Genomic DNA, 15,779 nt, shown 5'->3' on the forward strand with positions numbered 1-15,779 from the left:
AGAATGGTAATATTTCAAAGAATAAAAGTAGCTCAGTACATGTAAAATTAGATGACGAAGCACTTAAAGCAGTTGAAACACTATAAAATAAACTAAAAGAACAAATAGAATTATTCCAACCAGATTTTGGAAAACAATTTAATTTGACCACAGACGCAAGCAATCATGCGATTGGAGCTGTATTGTCACAAGGCAAGAAACCTATAGCATTCATTTCACGTACATTAACGCGAACTGAACAAAATTACTCAACAGACGAAAAAGAAATGTTAGCAATCGTTTGGGCACTCAAGAAACTTAGGAATTATCTATATGGTTTCACTAGTAATACTACTATTTACACCGATCATCAATCCCTAATTTTTTTAATATCAGAGGACAACCCAAATTCAAAATTAAAACGATGGAAAAATTTTATAGAAGAATACGGACCAAAAATTAAATATATTAACCCTAGAACACACATCCAGAAAATGCCACGTAAACACACACCCGGGACCTTATTTTGCGGTTTTTTTAATGCTTATTCAACCAATTTCTATGATTGTTTTTTTTTTTTAATGTATATTTTAATATATAATAAGCATTTTGTCTTTTGTTTCATTCGAATATTCCTACTGGTTCCAGCGATATGGGCAAATAAAGTCAGGACATGCAACAGTGGATTTTTGTTTTTGTTGTTGTCTTGATAAATGCAAAACAAAATAATGTAATTTATAATAATATACTTGTAGAGTAACAACGAATACACATTTTGGTTTTTATTTCATTGAAATATTCTACCTGGTTCAAAAGATATGTGCAAAAAGGTTGCGCAAGGTATGGGTACATACATAGGTAGCAAATACACTGGTATAACTGGTTTTTGTATTTTATATGCAGCTGCAAGGGTTGTTTTCACACGAGGTGTTGTTATAAATGCTGCCTGTTGATATTTTCATTATTGTTTTGGTGCTCAAAAGTGTAAGAAGTGAAAATATAACTGAAACTATAAATAACTGGATACGAAATGACTTCAAGAAGAAACGAATATTTATCAAGTGCAGCATATAATAGGTAAAAAATGTAAAATAAGCAACAATGTAAACATATACTAATTTTTTTATTATGCAGGCTAACTGAGGAACAGCGAGAATCATATATACAATCTTTATTTGATGAAATTTGTGACGATGACGCTCCCTATGACTTTGACTCAGAAGATGAAGAAGAAATTCAAATCAATGTCACTGAAATTGCTGATGACGATGCTGAAGTTTCGCAAAGTGCCGCAGAAGAATTACTTGATTATGCGGACTATGAAGATGATGAAAAAGAAGAAGTAGAAAAAAATAATAAATTACCTGCTAGTGCCGAAAAATTTGTTGCACGTGATGGTACTGAGTGGATGAAAGAACCAATTGTAAGTCGTCAGGTACTCAGACAAAATATTATAAGAGAACGTTCTGGACCAGCTAGATGCACTGAAATGTTGTCAATAGAGCAAACATTCAAATGTTTCATGAACGTTGAAATGGCTGATATAATTATGCGCCACACAAATAAGTTAGCAAAAGAAACTTATAATGCTTACAACAATGCGCATCCAAACACAACTCCTAAGTCATGGACGCCTGTGTCAATAACAGAGCTGTATGCATTTTTTGGCATACTTATTATGACTGGTGCGAACCATAGCAATGGAGAACATGTTCGAGATTTATGGAGCGTCAAAAACTATATCGCGCCACAATGGGAGCAACCGTTTCTGTTCGATATTGCGGTTCCTAAGATTTGACGATAAAAACACTCGTGCAACACGCTTACTAACTGATAAAGCAGCACCGATCAGTGAGTTGTGGACGATGATGAACAATAATCTTGCTGCACATTACAAGCCCAGCTCATGCTTGACGATTGATGAACAATTATTTCCTTACTGGACACACACGGTTTACGCAGTACATACCGTCAAAACCTGCTAAATATGCTGTCAAGGTTTGGTGGATTTGCGATGCCACAAATGCATATCCACTGCATGGACAAATATATACTGGCCAAGCAGAAACTGGTAGGGAAACAAACCAAGGCGAACGAGTGGTGAAGGATTTGTCTGCCAAATACCAAGGAAGTGGCCGAAACATTACAGTGGACAATTTGTTTACGACCGTGCCAGTTGCAGAACTGCTTCTCACCTGGAAACTCACGATCGTTGGAACTTTGCGCAAAAACAAATCATATATTCCTCAAGAAATGAAGCAGAACAAAAACAGGACAATTGGTTCAACGACATTTGGTTTCAAAAATAATGTGACAATGTGCTCTTATGTTCCCAAAAAAAAAAATAAAGCAGTAATTTTGCTTTCGACCATGCATAATGATGCTGAAATAGCTGACAGTGGGAAACCTGAAATAATTGAATTTTATAATCGTACCAAAGGTGGTGTTGATCGAATGGACTAAATGTTTGCGGAATATCCGACACAAAGACAAACAAAACGATGGCCACTAGCGATGTTCTTCAACATTTTGGACATTACAACTCTTGCAGCCTACATTGTCTACGATTTGAATAACCCTATGTTGCCTTGGAGAACAAACAACAAGCGTAAGCAGATCCTACTTGGCTGAAGCATTGTGTATGCCCATTATTGAAGCTAGAGCCATAAATCGTCAAGTTACGCGAAATTTTTCGACTAAAATTGCTATTGAAGCATATTTCAACCGACCGGTGGAATCAATGGTGTCAACAGCAGCATCAACATCTGCCGCAGCGCGCACGCCAAAACCTGTGTCCGGATCTTGCTATTTATGTTACGCACAAGAGGAAAAACGCCGTAGAAAAAACAGAAAGCTGTGCGCCAAATGTAAGAAGCCAATGTGTCTTGAACATTCGGTCACATCAACAAATTGCTCAATTTGCCATTATTTTCCTTGGATATAGGATGCATTTTTATAATTTTTATAATAAAAGTCAATAATATATTGTGTGAAATGAATATTTTTAATTTTTCAAACAAAAAAAAATAATATAAAAAATGTTTTTTTTTTGATTATTATGAGGATTTTTACTATTGGGGTACAAACGTATCCCGGGTGTGTGTTTACGTATATAATGTGTTTGGAAGGCTGTAGCTCCTGAACCAATGGTCCGATCTGGTTCAAATTTTGAATTTGAACTCAAAACTAAATAATCTTCCTAGATCCGGTTAGCGGTATAGAGGTATAGCGGTTCAAAAGTTACAACACTTCAAAGTTGAAAGTGTATATATCGGGTGATTTTTGAAGAGCTTGATAACTTTTTTTAAAAAAAAAACGCATAAAATTTGCAAAATCTCATCGGTTCTTTATTTGAAACGTTAGATTGGTTCATGACATTTACTTTTTGAAGATAATTTCATTTAAATGTTGACCGCGGCTGCGTCTTAGGTGGTCCATTCGGAAAGTCCAATTTTGGGCAACTTTTTCGAGCATTTCGGCCGGAATAGCCCGAATTTCTTCGGAAATGTTGTCTTCCAAAGCTGGAATAGTTGCTGGCTTATTTCTGTAGACTTTAGACTTGACGTAGCCCCACAAAACATAGTCTAAAGGCGTTAAATCGCATGATCTTGGTGGCCAACTTACGGGTCCATTTCTTGAGATGAATTGTTCTCCGAAGTTTTCCCTCAAAATGGCCATAGAATCGCGAGCTGTGTGGCATGTAGCGCCATCTTGTTGAAACCACATGTCAACCAAGTTCAGTTCTTCCATTTTTGGCAACAAAAGTTTGTTAGCATCGAACGATAGCGATCGCCATTCACCGTAACGTTGCGTCCAACAGCATCTTTGAAAAAAATACGGTCCAATGATTCCACCAGCGTACAAACCACACCAAACAGTGCATTTTTCGGGATGCATGGGCAGTTCTTGAACGGCTTCTGGTTGCTCTTCACCCCAAATGCGGCAATTTTGCTTATTTACGTAGCCATTCAACCAGAAATGAGCCTCATCGCTGAACAAAAATAAATCGGACGTAAAGCGCGAAACACATTTCGAACCGAACACTGATTTTGGTAATAAAATTCAATGATTTGCAAGCGTTGCTCGTTAGTAAGTCTATTCATGATGAAATGTCAAAGCATACTGAGCATCTTTCTCTTTGACACCATGTCTGAAATCCCACGTGATCTGTCAAATACTAATGCATGAAAATCCTAACCTCAAAAAAATCACCCGATATTTGTACCCGGGTGTGTGTTCTAGGGTTAAAGAGATTTAAATGTAGTAGCCGACGCACTCAGCCGTCAAGTAAACGTAACTACGAACGACTCAATACACTCGCAGGAATCATCCTCGTCAATCAGAATTAAAGATGTCAGCGCTTTACTGAACCAATTTAAAACACAAATTGTGATAAAAAAAATGTGAAATAGATACATTAGAAAGAGCAACAATTTTTGCAAACCACGAGAGATTTTATGTTAATTACGTCACACCACAAGACTTGACAGATACACTAACGAAAATTATCAAACCTAATATCACGACCGCATTTCACTCTACACTAGAAACCTGGGGGGTTACTCTGTAATGCGATACGAATATGAAAATGTTCGCATCTTCAATTTTGGTACTCTGTAATTCGACAATCGCAGTAAATTTTGAAATTTTCGAATTTAGTTTTTCCCTTTCGCATTAGCGGTACTCTGCTTTGCTAAAGCAATTGTCAAACATGCGTTATATTCGTAATTTTTGTGCTACAAGTATAAAGAAGTCGCATTGCTTGAAAATGTAAGTTTCAAATATAAATTAGTTGTTTTAATTGCTACTAAAATATATAACGCCGTGCACATGAACTATTTTGCACAAATTTACAGGGAAGCACCGAAAATAAAACAACAAACTCAACCAAAGCAATTTGAAATTCTCGTGGATTTCATGAAGGCGCATCCCGATTTATCGAAAAGATCCCTAAAAACACCAGACGCCAAAAATACCTCCAATAATTTATGGAAAAATTTAGTTTCCCATTTAAACGCAGTTGGACCACCATTGCGCGACATTGCGGGGTGGAAAAAGGTAATTCCAATAATTGCACAGATAAATTATAAATGTGATTAAATGCAATCAATTAAAGGTTTGGACAGACTATAAGATTCACTTAAAGGCAAAAATGCGACGAAACAAAAATAATATTTCGGGAACTGAAGGTGGTCCCTCACTTTTCATACCCTTATCACAGTTAGAGCAACAAGTGAGTGAGTTATTATCAATAGAGGAATCAATAAATGGAATGAGTGGTACCTTGTCATTCGGTGCAGCTACAAGCAGCATGTCGGAGGTAAATGCAGACCCTACCGAACCAAATACACAAAACAGGGAACTACCACAATGTTCCAAAGTGGCATGCACACCTCACAAAAAACAGCAGACTCCTCTTAATACACAAGAAAATGAACTAGCACATTGTTCAAATGTGACGTACCCACCGCGCAAAAAGCAGCAGACTCTGATTGAAAAACAAGTCGAAAACCAAATTATATTCCACAATAACTCGATTAAAGTGTTAAACGATATAAATTTTAATATAAAAAACATTTTTAAAACACTGAAAAAAAGAAATAAATTAGAAAAACGGAGACTAACCTTTGAAAAGGAAAAATGTCTATATAAACAAAAAATTGATGAACAAAAATTGAGAAACTGGAAAATGTAAGTTAAATAACTATATAACTGCGAGAAACAGAATTAAAAACTACAAATTTAATCCGTAATTATTTAAATTTAATTTTCGTTATTACAATGAAATAAAAGATTGGATTTATTAATTTGCAAATAGTTCGTTTTAATTAAGTTGAGTTACGAGCATTTATCATATTTGTTTTAATATCGTCCCTAATGTTTCTAGCAATAGTTTATACTTTGACATTTTTGGAAGTAATGCCAACTATTACTTAAAAAGAAATAAAGCAAAGGTGAACAACATTGTTAGTGATGCGAAAGCAATACAGAGTATCAATTGCCTATCGCATCGCATTGGGCTTTCGAATCGCATTGTCTTTCGCATCGTTTTACAGAGTAAACCCCCTGGTATGAAATTCATGATATTATAAACTCTTCATTTAATATAGAGAAAAAGGTTTTTTGTCAATTTTTTTTTATTTATGATAGCGATTTGACGATAGCGGCATTTGTACTGATTAAATATTTTTTTTTCAAATCACCCAAAGTGTTGGAACCGTGTCAGGAAGGGCGCACCCTTATTTTATTTTCTTATTTTTTTTTTGTATTCTTAAAATATCAATAAATATCTGATAAAAAATTGTATTCTGGATATGGATAGAAAAAATGTTCTTAGTTTTTTTTTTATTGGACTTTAAAAAATGCCGTTAAATAGCATTTCTTATTCTAGTCTAGAAATGCTATTTAACGGCATTTTTAATGGTGAAGAGGATAGAGAAAATATAATTAAACATACGCATTAAAGAGCACATAGAAACGCAAAAAATAATACATTAGAGATACTAGAAACTTGCTATTGGCCAAATATAAAAAATGATGTAATCCGACTAACTAGAAATTGTAGCATTTGTGAAGAGAACAAATACGAACGCCACCCGACAAAACAAGTTTTTGCAAAATCACCCATAACCGAAGGTATAGGCACACAAATACAAATCGACATATTTGAAATCGATGGAACAATGCCCAGCAAAACCTGCGTGACTGAAACTCCCACACATTTACACAATTTTTACTTATTACTAACACACCCTCACAAATCATTTAATTGCGTAAAGAGTCTATCCGCTGTGCCTTTTGATTGTTTTATATTACAAGCTCTTCACACAACATCTTTTCTATAAAAACAAAACAAAAGAAGACAAACTGATTTTGGACTTGCCACTGTTTATGGAAAACGATGCATGTAAAAGTATACAACATGATAACATGATTGTTTACATTCGTTTATTCGTTGCGAAAATTCGAATTCAAAGAAAAAGAAATTCGGCACGCGTGTTAAATTGTGAAAAATTTGTATTCAAATTAAATTGGGTTATATTTGATGAAAAAAGTGATTAAAAACGTGATTATAAAAGTGGTACATATATAATTTGAAAAGGTGAGTAAACGGAGTACATTTTAATATGAAAAAAAATACATTTAGTGCTTACATGAGCCGAGAAAAAAAGGCTTTTAATGTCAGTGCCTCCAAATTTGCCAAAATATGTAATATTAATGTGAATTCTGATAGTGATTCAAATGTGGAAGAATTGAGCTCCGTAGATATATCTTTGAATGATTATGATAGCCAAGATACCATTGATAGTGATAGTGACAATGTGAATATTGTAGTGAAAAATGATAAATGCAAAGAAATAAAAGCTTGGGCTTTACGCAATAGAGTGTCCCACAATACAGTGACTGATTTGCTTCAAACCTTGCGAAAAATAGGTTTAGTGGATTTGCCCTTAACAGCAAAAAGTCTATTAGGTACAAGTAGAAAAAAGGTTAATATTGAAACCATTCCAAGTGGCGCGTTTTTATATAGAGGAATTCAAAATTATTTTGAGAAAAATTCATTTCCTCACCTTGAAATAAAAGATAGCGTTGTACTTGATATAGGAATAGATGGTCTTAGATTATTCAAAAATTCGAATAAAGTATTATGGCCAATTTTAGCGTCCATCGTTGATTTGCCAAACGAATTGCCATTTACAGTAGCATGTTTTTCTGGAACAGAAAAACCCTGGAATATTAACGATTTCTTAAAAGACTTTTGTGAAGAAGTAGCTTATTTAAAAGAAAACGGTCTTCAGGTAGGTTCTTCTACCGTTAAAAAGAAATTTAACATTCGTTTATTTTGCTGTGATTCTCCCGCTCGAGCTTTTGTCACAGGTGTGCAATCGCACACTGGAAAAAACAGCTGTTCGAAATGCGATCAAATCGGAGAATACAAAGAGAGAAGAGTTTGTTTTTCAAAACGAGTTAATCAATTAAGAACTGACTTGTCTTTTAAAAATAGAATTGATAAATCACATCATATTAATCCATTTAAATTTAGAGAAAGCATTTTAGAATTAGCTAATTTCAATATGGTCTCCCAATTTCCATTAGACCCGATGCATCTTGTAGATCTTGGTGTATGTAAAAAGTTGCTTCAATTACTAATTAAAAAAGGGAATATAACTGTAAGCAAAATTAACGAAAAAATAACTTTTCTCTCTAGTTTAGTTCCTTCTGAGTTTGGCAGGATATGTAGAAGTTTAGATGAAATCAGCAATTGGAAAGCGACAGAGTTTAGGCAGTTTTTATTGTATATAGGCATATTTGTCCTAAAAGATTGTATTAGTAGTGACCATTACTACCATTTTTATTATTGCACGCAGGAATAAGGCTGTTATCATGTGAAAAATCATATAGTACTGAAGCTAACGTTGCCCAACAAATATTACAAGAATTCGTTGATTTGTTTGGGAATATATACGGAGACCATTTAGTTAGTTATAACGTGCATGGTTTACTGCATTTAACTGACTGCACTAAGCAATTCGGTCCTCTAGATCAGTTTTCAGCCTATAAGTTTGAAAACCATATGCAATATTTAAAAAAACTTATAAATAAACCGAATAAAATCCTTCAGCAATTGCATTTAAGACTTGATGAAAGAACTAATACAAACATTGAACCCAACAAAACTTTAAAAATTAATTTATTTAATATAGATTTTAAAAAGGAAAAAGATTCTTATTGTTTTAGTGAAAAATTAGGGCCCATAAAAGTAATAACTATGTCAGACGAATCTGGTTGCGTTATGGTATCTGCACATTGTTTTTTAGATGTTGAAAATTATTTTGAAGAACCTTTAGAATCGTCATCGGGTTTAGGTATTTTAGTAGCGAAGGAATTAGATAAAAAGGTGTTTAAAATCAAAAAAGACGATATAGTTTACAAATATTTCTCTATTCCACATGAGGGAAAGTTTCTCCTTATACCCATTCTACATCATTTATTTCATAAATTTTCAAATTAGGATTTTTAAGTATTTACATATATTTTTCTCGGCTCATTTTATTACATTTTCTTAAATTTTTGGAAAAGAACTTTGATACTGCCAATTTTTATTTCTCAATTAGATGGAAAATATATTTGACGAAATTGACTTAGAGGATTGTCCAACAACGTCTTCAACTCCCGCAAAAGGTATGTAAATAAATGTAAACTTACAAAATTTCGTTTCAATATATTGTTATGTTTTTGTTATTGTAGACCAATTACATTTAAAGCGTAAAAAGTTTAACACGTCTGGTTGCTACAATACAGAGGTCAGCATTTCAAAACGACCTGTGGAAGGAAACGGTAATCTAACATCCATATAATTTATTTCTTTAAATTTGTTTAATTTATTATGTTTCCAACCTTTTTCCAGAGGTTATTGACATTTTAACCACTATTTCCAAACAGCTTGACGATTTGACGACGAGGGTATGCGATTTGGAAACTAAAATCGATAAGCATTTAAAAGAAAATGTATGTGAACAGTTTTTATATGCATACATTATTATTTTTCTCTACATGTCTCTTTGTTTCTTTTTCAGATTATTCATAAAAGTGAAGAAATGGCGCAGCAAAAAACGGTTCGTGAATGCAAGGTCCTCATCCGCAAAATTCATCAATCGGTATGCCGAATGACTGGTGAAGATGTCGACAACGTTCAAACAGAAATTGCTTCCACCCTACCATTAAATACGCTTGCTGCAGCTTTGGAAATGGACGAAAAATTGAAATGCGACGAATTTGCTGCTACAACGGTAAGTAATATATAAACTTTTTTCAATAAACAATTCAGTTTTTACATACTATTTTTATTTACAGAAACAATTCGTTTTGAGGATAAAAGGTACTTCAGATAGTGTACATGATGTGTTGCGAAGTCTGTACACTGATGAACTACTTTATTTATGTAACTGGGACGGTAGGGGTGGGAAGCAACCTCTCTCCAAATTCCTGCTGGTTTCCAACATTTTATACGGTAAATTCTGTTTTTATTTAATTTTACTTACAATTATTTGTTTTAATTTGTAATTTTCATTATGTTTTTTATAGATTCATTCATAACGTATGGATTGGCAATGTTCGAAAAACAAGTTCGAAAAGCCATTGAAATGAGCCACCATAGGCACAAACAAAGAATTTATAGGAAGAGGAAAACTGAGGAGTGAACCCTTTAAATATTTAATAAAAAGTTACATGTATTTCTGATATATTAAAAATAATTATTTTAATACATACTAGATTTTAAGAAAGCATTGCAAAGCAGGAATTGAATTAATAATGAAATATTTATTTTAATTTAAACTTTAATGTAATTTTTGTTAAAAATGATTTGAAAAAAAATTAAAAATTAAAAAAAAAAAAAAAAATCTTTTATTTTGAGATTCGAACTCGAGTCTCACGGAATACCAAGCCGTGCGTTTAACCACTAGGCTAGTATAGCAGGCAGCGTCGCGCTTTCCTGGAACCAGTTTTCCCCGTTTGCCTTAAATTTAACTAAAGTGTGAGTAGTGAGGATATAGTTTTATTGTAGCAGAAAATGTGTGCTCAAGAAGGTGATAAAAAATCACATGTATACAAAAGTTTTGGGAGGTTTTTGATTCGCCCTTAAGAACGTGATAGGAAAGTGTGACAATTAAACCTGCACGCGTTACCGGCATGTCACTAGGTAACATGACCGTCACTGTTCTAACTGGGTGTATCTCTCATGCATAGATAGATACTCAAAATACGCATATATGAGAAAATTAAACGATGAAAGAGAATTGTACAAAATATTAGAGGAAGTACTCATACAATATTCCCATTTTGTAATAAACTAATGACAGATAACGAGACTATATTTAATAGCATAGCAGCAAAAGCTCTAATCCAACGGCTATATATTGAACATTCATTGACCGCAGCAAACCATTCAACATCGAACGCTCAAGTTGAACGGCTGCATTCAACCATTCTGGAAATTACTAGAATTCGCATTAAACAAAATAAATCAACCGCGACTGAAGAACTATTCAACGCAATCAAAGAATACAATAGGACAAAACATTCCGTCACAAAAGACTTTTGTGAAGAAGTAGCTTATTTAAAAGAAAACGGTCTTCAGGTAGGTTCTTCTACCGTTAAAAAGAAATTTAACATTCGTTTATTTTGCTGTGATTCTCCCGCTCGAGCTTTTGTCACAGGTGTGCAATCGCACACTGGAAAAAACAGCTGTTCGAAATGCGATCAAATCGGAGAATACAAAGAGAGAAGAGTTTGTTTTTCAAAACGAGTTAATCACTTAAGAACTGACTTGTCTTTTAAAAATAGAATTGATAAATCACATCATATTAATCCATTTAAATTTAGAGAAAGCATTTTAGAATTAGCTAATTTCAATATGGTCTCCCAATTTCCATTAGACCCGATGCATCTTGTAGATCTTGGTGTATGTAAAAATTTGCTTCAATTACTAATTAAAAAAGGGAATATAAATGTAAGCAAAATTAACGAAAAAATAACTTTTCTCTCTAGTTTAGTTCCTTCTGAGTTTGGCAGGATATGTGGTGAAGTTTAGATGAAATCAGCAATTGGAAAGCGACAGAGTTTAGGCAGTTTTTATTGTATATAGGCATATTTGTCCTAAAAGATTGTATTAGTAGTGACCATTACTACCATTTTTTATTATTGCACGCAGGATAAGGCTGTTATCATGTGAAAAATCATATAGTACTGAAGCTAACGTTGCCCAACAAATATTACAAGAATTCGTTGATTTGTTTGGGAATATATACGGAGACCATTTAGTTAGTTATAACGTGCATGGTTTACTGCATTTAACTGACTGCACTAAGCAATTCGGTCCTCTAGATCAGTTTTCAGCCTATAAGTTTGAAAACCATATGCAATATTTAAAAAACTTATAAATAAACCGAATAAAATCCTTCAGCAATTGCATTTAAGACTTGATGAAAGAACTAATACAAACATTGAACCCAACAAAACTTTAAAAATTAATTTATTTAATATAGAATTTAAAAGGAAAAAGATTCTTATTGTTTTAGTGAAAAATTAGGGCCCATAAAAGTAATAACTATGTCAGACGAATCTGGTTGCGTTATGGTATCTGCACATTGTTTTTTAGATGTTGAAAATTATTTTGAAGAACCTTTAGAATCGTCATCGGGTTTAGGTATTTTAGTAGCGAAGGAATTAGATAAAAAGGTATTTAAAATCAAAAAAGACGATATAGTTTACAAATATTTCTCTATTCCACATGAGGGAAAGTTTCTCCTTATACCCATTCTACATCATTTATTTCATAAATTTTCAAATTAGGATTTTTAAGTATTTACATATATTTTTCTCGGCTCATTTTATTACATTTTCTTAAATTTTTGGAAAAGAACTTTGATACTGCCAATTTTTATTTCTCAATTAGATGGAAAATATATTTGACGAAATTGACTTAGAGGATTGTCCAACAACGTCTTCAACTCCCAACAAAAGGTATGTAAATAAATGTAAACTTACAAAATTTCGTTTCAATATATTGTTACGTTTTTGTTATTATAGACCAATTACATTTAAAGCATAAAAAGTTTAACACGTCTGGTTGCTGGCAATACAGAGGTCAGCATTTCAAAACGACCTGTGGAAGGAAAACGGTAATCTAACATCCATATAATTTATTTCTTTAAATTTGTTTAATTTATTATGTTTCCAACCTTTTTCCAAAGGTTATTGACATTTTAACCACTATTTCCAAACAGCTTGACGATTTGACGACGAGGGTATGCGATTTGGAAACTAAAATCGATAAGCATTTAAAAGAAAATGTAAGTGAACAGTTTTTATATGCATACATTATTATTTTTCTCTACATGTCTCTTTGTTTCTTTTTCAGATTATTCATAAAAGTGAAGAAATGGCGCAGCAAAAAACGGTTCATGAATGCAAGGTCCTCATCCGCAAAATTCATCAATCGGTATGGCGAATGACTGGTGAAGATGTCGACAACGTTCAAACCGAAATTGCTTCCACCCTACCATTAAATACGCTTGCTGCAGCTTTGGAAATGGACGAAAAATTGAAATGTGACGAATTTGCTGCTACAACGGTAAGTAATATATAAACTTTTTTCAATAAACAATTCAGTTTTTACATACTATTTTTATTTACAGAAACAATTCGTTTTGAGGATAAAAGGTACTTCAGATAGTGTACATGATGTGTTGCGAAGTCTGTACACTGATGAACTTCTTTATTTATGTAACTGGGACGGTAGGGGTGGGAAGCAACCTCTCTCCAAATTCCTGCTGGTTTCCAACATTTTTATACGGTAAATTCTGTTTTTATTTAATTTTACTTATAATTATTTGTTTTAATTTGTAATTTTCATTATGTTTTTTATAGATTCATTCATAACGTATGGATTGGCAATGTTCGAAAAACAAGTTCGAAAAGCCATTGAAATGAGCCACCATAGGCACAAACAAAGAATTTATAGGAAGAGGAAAACTGAGGAGTGAACCCTTTAAATATTTAATAAAAAGTTACATGCATTTCTGATATATTAAAAATAATTATTTTAATACATACTAGATTTTAAGAAAGCATTGCAAAGCAGGAATTGAATTAATAATGAAATATTTATTTTAATTAAAACTTTAATGTAATTTTTGTTAAAAATGATTTGAAAAAAAATTAAAAATTAAAAAAAAAAAAAAATCTTTTATTTTGAGATTCGAACTCGAGTCTCACGGAATACCAAGCCGTGCGTTTAACCACTAGGCTAGTATAGCAGGCAGCGTCGCGCTTTCCTGGAACCAGTTTTCCCCGTTTGCCTTAAATTTAACTAAAGTGTGAGTAGTGAGGATATAGTTTTATTGTAGCAGAAAATGTGTGCTCAAGAAGGTGATAAAAAATCACATGTATACAAAAGTTTTGGGAGGTTTTTTGATTCGCCCTTAAGAACGTGATAGGAAAGTGTGACAATTAAACCTGCACGCGTTACCGGCATGTCACTAGGTAACATGACCGTCACTGTTCTAACTGGGTGTATCTCTCATGCATAGATAGATACTCAAAATACGCATATATGAGAAAATTAAACGATGAAAGAGAATTGTACAAAATATTAGAGGAAGTACTCATACAATATTCCCATTTTGTAATAAATAATGACAGATAACGAGACTATATTTAATAGCATAGCAGCAAAAGCTCTAATCCAACGGCTATATATTGAACATTCATTGACCGCAGCAAACCATTCAACATCGAACGCTCAAGTTGAACGGCTGCATTCAACCATTCTGGAAATTACTAGAATTCGCATTAAACAAAATAAATCAACCGCGACTGAAGAACTATTCAACGCAATCAAAGAATACAATAGGACAAAACATTCCGTCACAAAAAGGAAACCTATCGAATTATTTTTTGAAAGGAGCAAGACTGAAGGAATAAAAGAACTGGTCGAAAATAAGCAGGAGTATAGGCTATCATACCACAATAAAAAACGAACACAAAAGGAATATAAAACAGGACAAACAGTTTATGTGAAACAAAACCGACGAAATAAAACAAATCCTCGCTATTTGAAGAAAACAGTACAAGAGAATCGTTAGGACACAATTTTAACAACGGAGGGGAAGATCGTACACAAGGACAACCTCAGAAACAATGATGAATGATAGCAACATCCTTAGCTCAGGAAATAACCGACTTACAAGATCGCAAGCACGTGCTAACCGAGACTGACTCATCATTTTTGTATCAAGAACATGAGTACCTATTCCATATGACGAACTTAAGCAAAATACTTAAACCATACTACAAGATCGTTGAATATAAAGGAGAGATGCCTAGTGAAGACGCAACAGAAACAGCATTGTTCAACAGAATAAAAATCCTCAGAAAACAACTACTGAATAATGGACGAGCCAGACGCTCAAGACGATCTCTTGATTTCTTAGGATCGATTTTGAAATTTATCACAGGAGTTCCAGACCACGACGACCTGATTGAAATTAAAACAATACTCAACGACATAATTGAAAATAATAACAAACAAAGACAAATTAATTCCAACTTTGAAATAATGATGAAAACATTTAATATTGGGACGATTAAACAAAAAGTTATATTGCAAGAATTACACAGGAGTTATTTGACTTACCTACGGCAATTAATTTCGCGAAGAACGGAAATTTTTATTCAGCAGCAATAAATACGGACGAGATTGAAAGGATATTAGAAAAGGAACAAACTAGTATACCGGTTATTGACATACTAGAATATGCAGACACGCATGTAGGTAGATTTCACTTTCATTGTAATTTATAAATATCCAGTCATTGAAAAGAAATGCACAACATACAAAGTTACTCCATTATCCTATCGTCAAGTCATTTTGGATATGAATAAAATCGTAAGTAAATGTGAAGATAAAATAATATTAACATCTAAATGTAAAAATAATTTAAGTAAATATATTTGTAAACAAGAACCTAATGACAATTGTACAATACCAATGATCGAAGGTTGCGAAGCCCATTGTACTCGTAATGTTATCCAAGAAAATAACGCACCTATTATTGATTTAGGACATGGTAATGTCGTACTACAAGGAAAACATATTTTAAACGAAAAATCAATTGAAGGATTGAATCCAATTCAATTTAATGGAACAATTATTATTGACTCAGAAGTTTTCCACAACCAGGAACAAGAAATTAAAGATTATATTATAGCTAATGGAAACGAAAGAGTTCACATTC

The 15,779-nt window shown here is 33.1% G+C and overlaps 2 protein-coding genes across 12 annotated transcripts in view; one reads left to right on the plus strand and one right to left on the minus strand.

Annotated features, from left to right (window-relative positions):
- Positions 1 to 15,779, minus strand: part of LOC120781698 (glucose-6-phosphate 1-epimerase) — a 223,682-nt gene that overhangs the window by 129,430 nt on the left and 78,473 nt on the right. The window lies entirely within an intron of this gene.
- On the plus strand, positions 6,693 to 10,203 carry LOC120781700. The gene is made up of 7 exons (XM_040113925.1): positions 6,693 to 7,081; positions 9,096 to 9,162; positions 9,229 to 9,318; positions 9,389 to 9,489; positions 9,558 to 9,770; positions 9,835 to 9,991; positions 10,066 to 10,203. Exons 2-7 carry the CDS (start codon positions 9,096 to 9,098, stop codon positions 10,179 to 10,181), a joined length of 744 nt encoding a protein of 247 aa, XP_039969859.1. The 5' UTR covers positions 6,693 to 7,081; the 3' UTR covers positions 10,182 to 10,203.

This window comes from Bactrocera tryoni, unplaced genomic scaffold, assembly GCF_016617805.1.
Source record: "Bactrocera tryoni isolate S06 unplaced genomic scaffold, CSIRO_BtryS06_freeze2 scaffold_7, whole genome shotgun sequence".
NCBI classification, from domain to species: Eukaryota; Metazoa; Arthropoda; class Insecta; order Diptera; family Tephritidae; genus Bactrocera; species Bactrocera tryoni.

Coding starts and splice junctions, on each gene's coding strand:
- LOC120781700 (XM_040113925.1), top strand. CDS start 9,096: ATGGAAAATATATTTGACGAAATTGACTTAGAGGATTGTCCAACAACG. Junction 9,771..9,834: donor ACGAATTTGCTGCTACAACG/GTAAGTAATATA, acceptor TTTTATTTACAG/AAACAATTCGTTTTGAGGAT. Junction 9,992..10,065: donor GGTTTCCAACATTTTATACG/GTAAATTCTGTT, acceptor TGTTTTTTATAG/ATTCATTCATAACGTATGGA.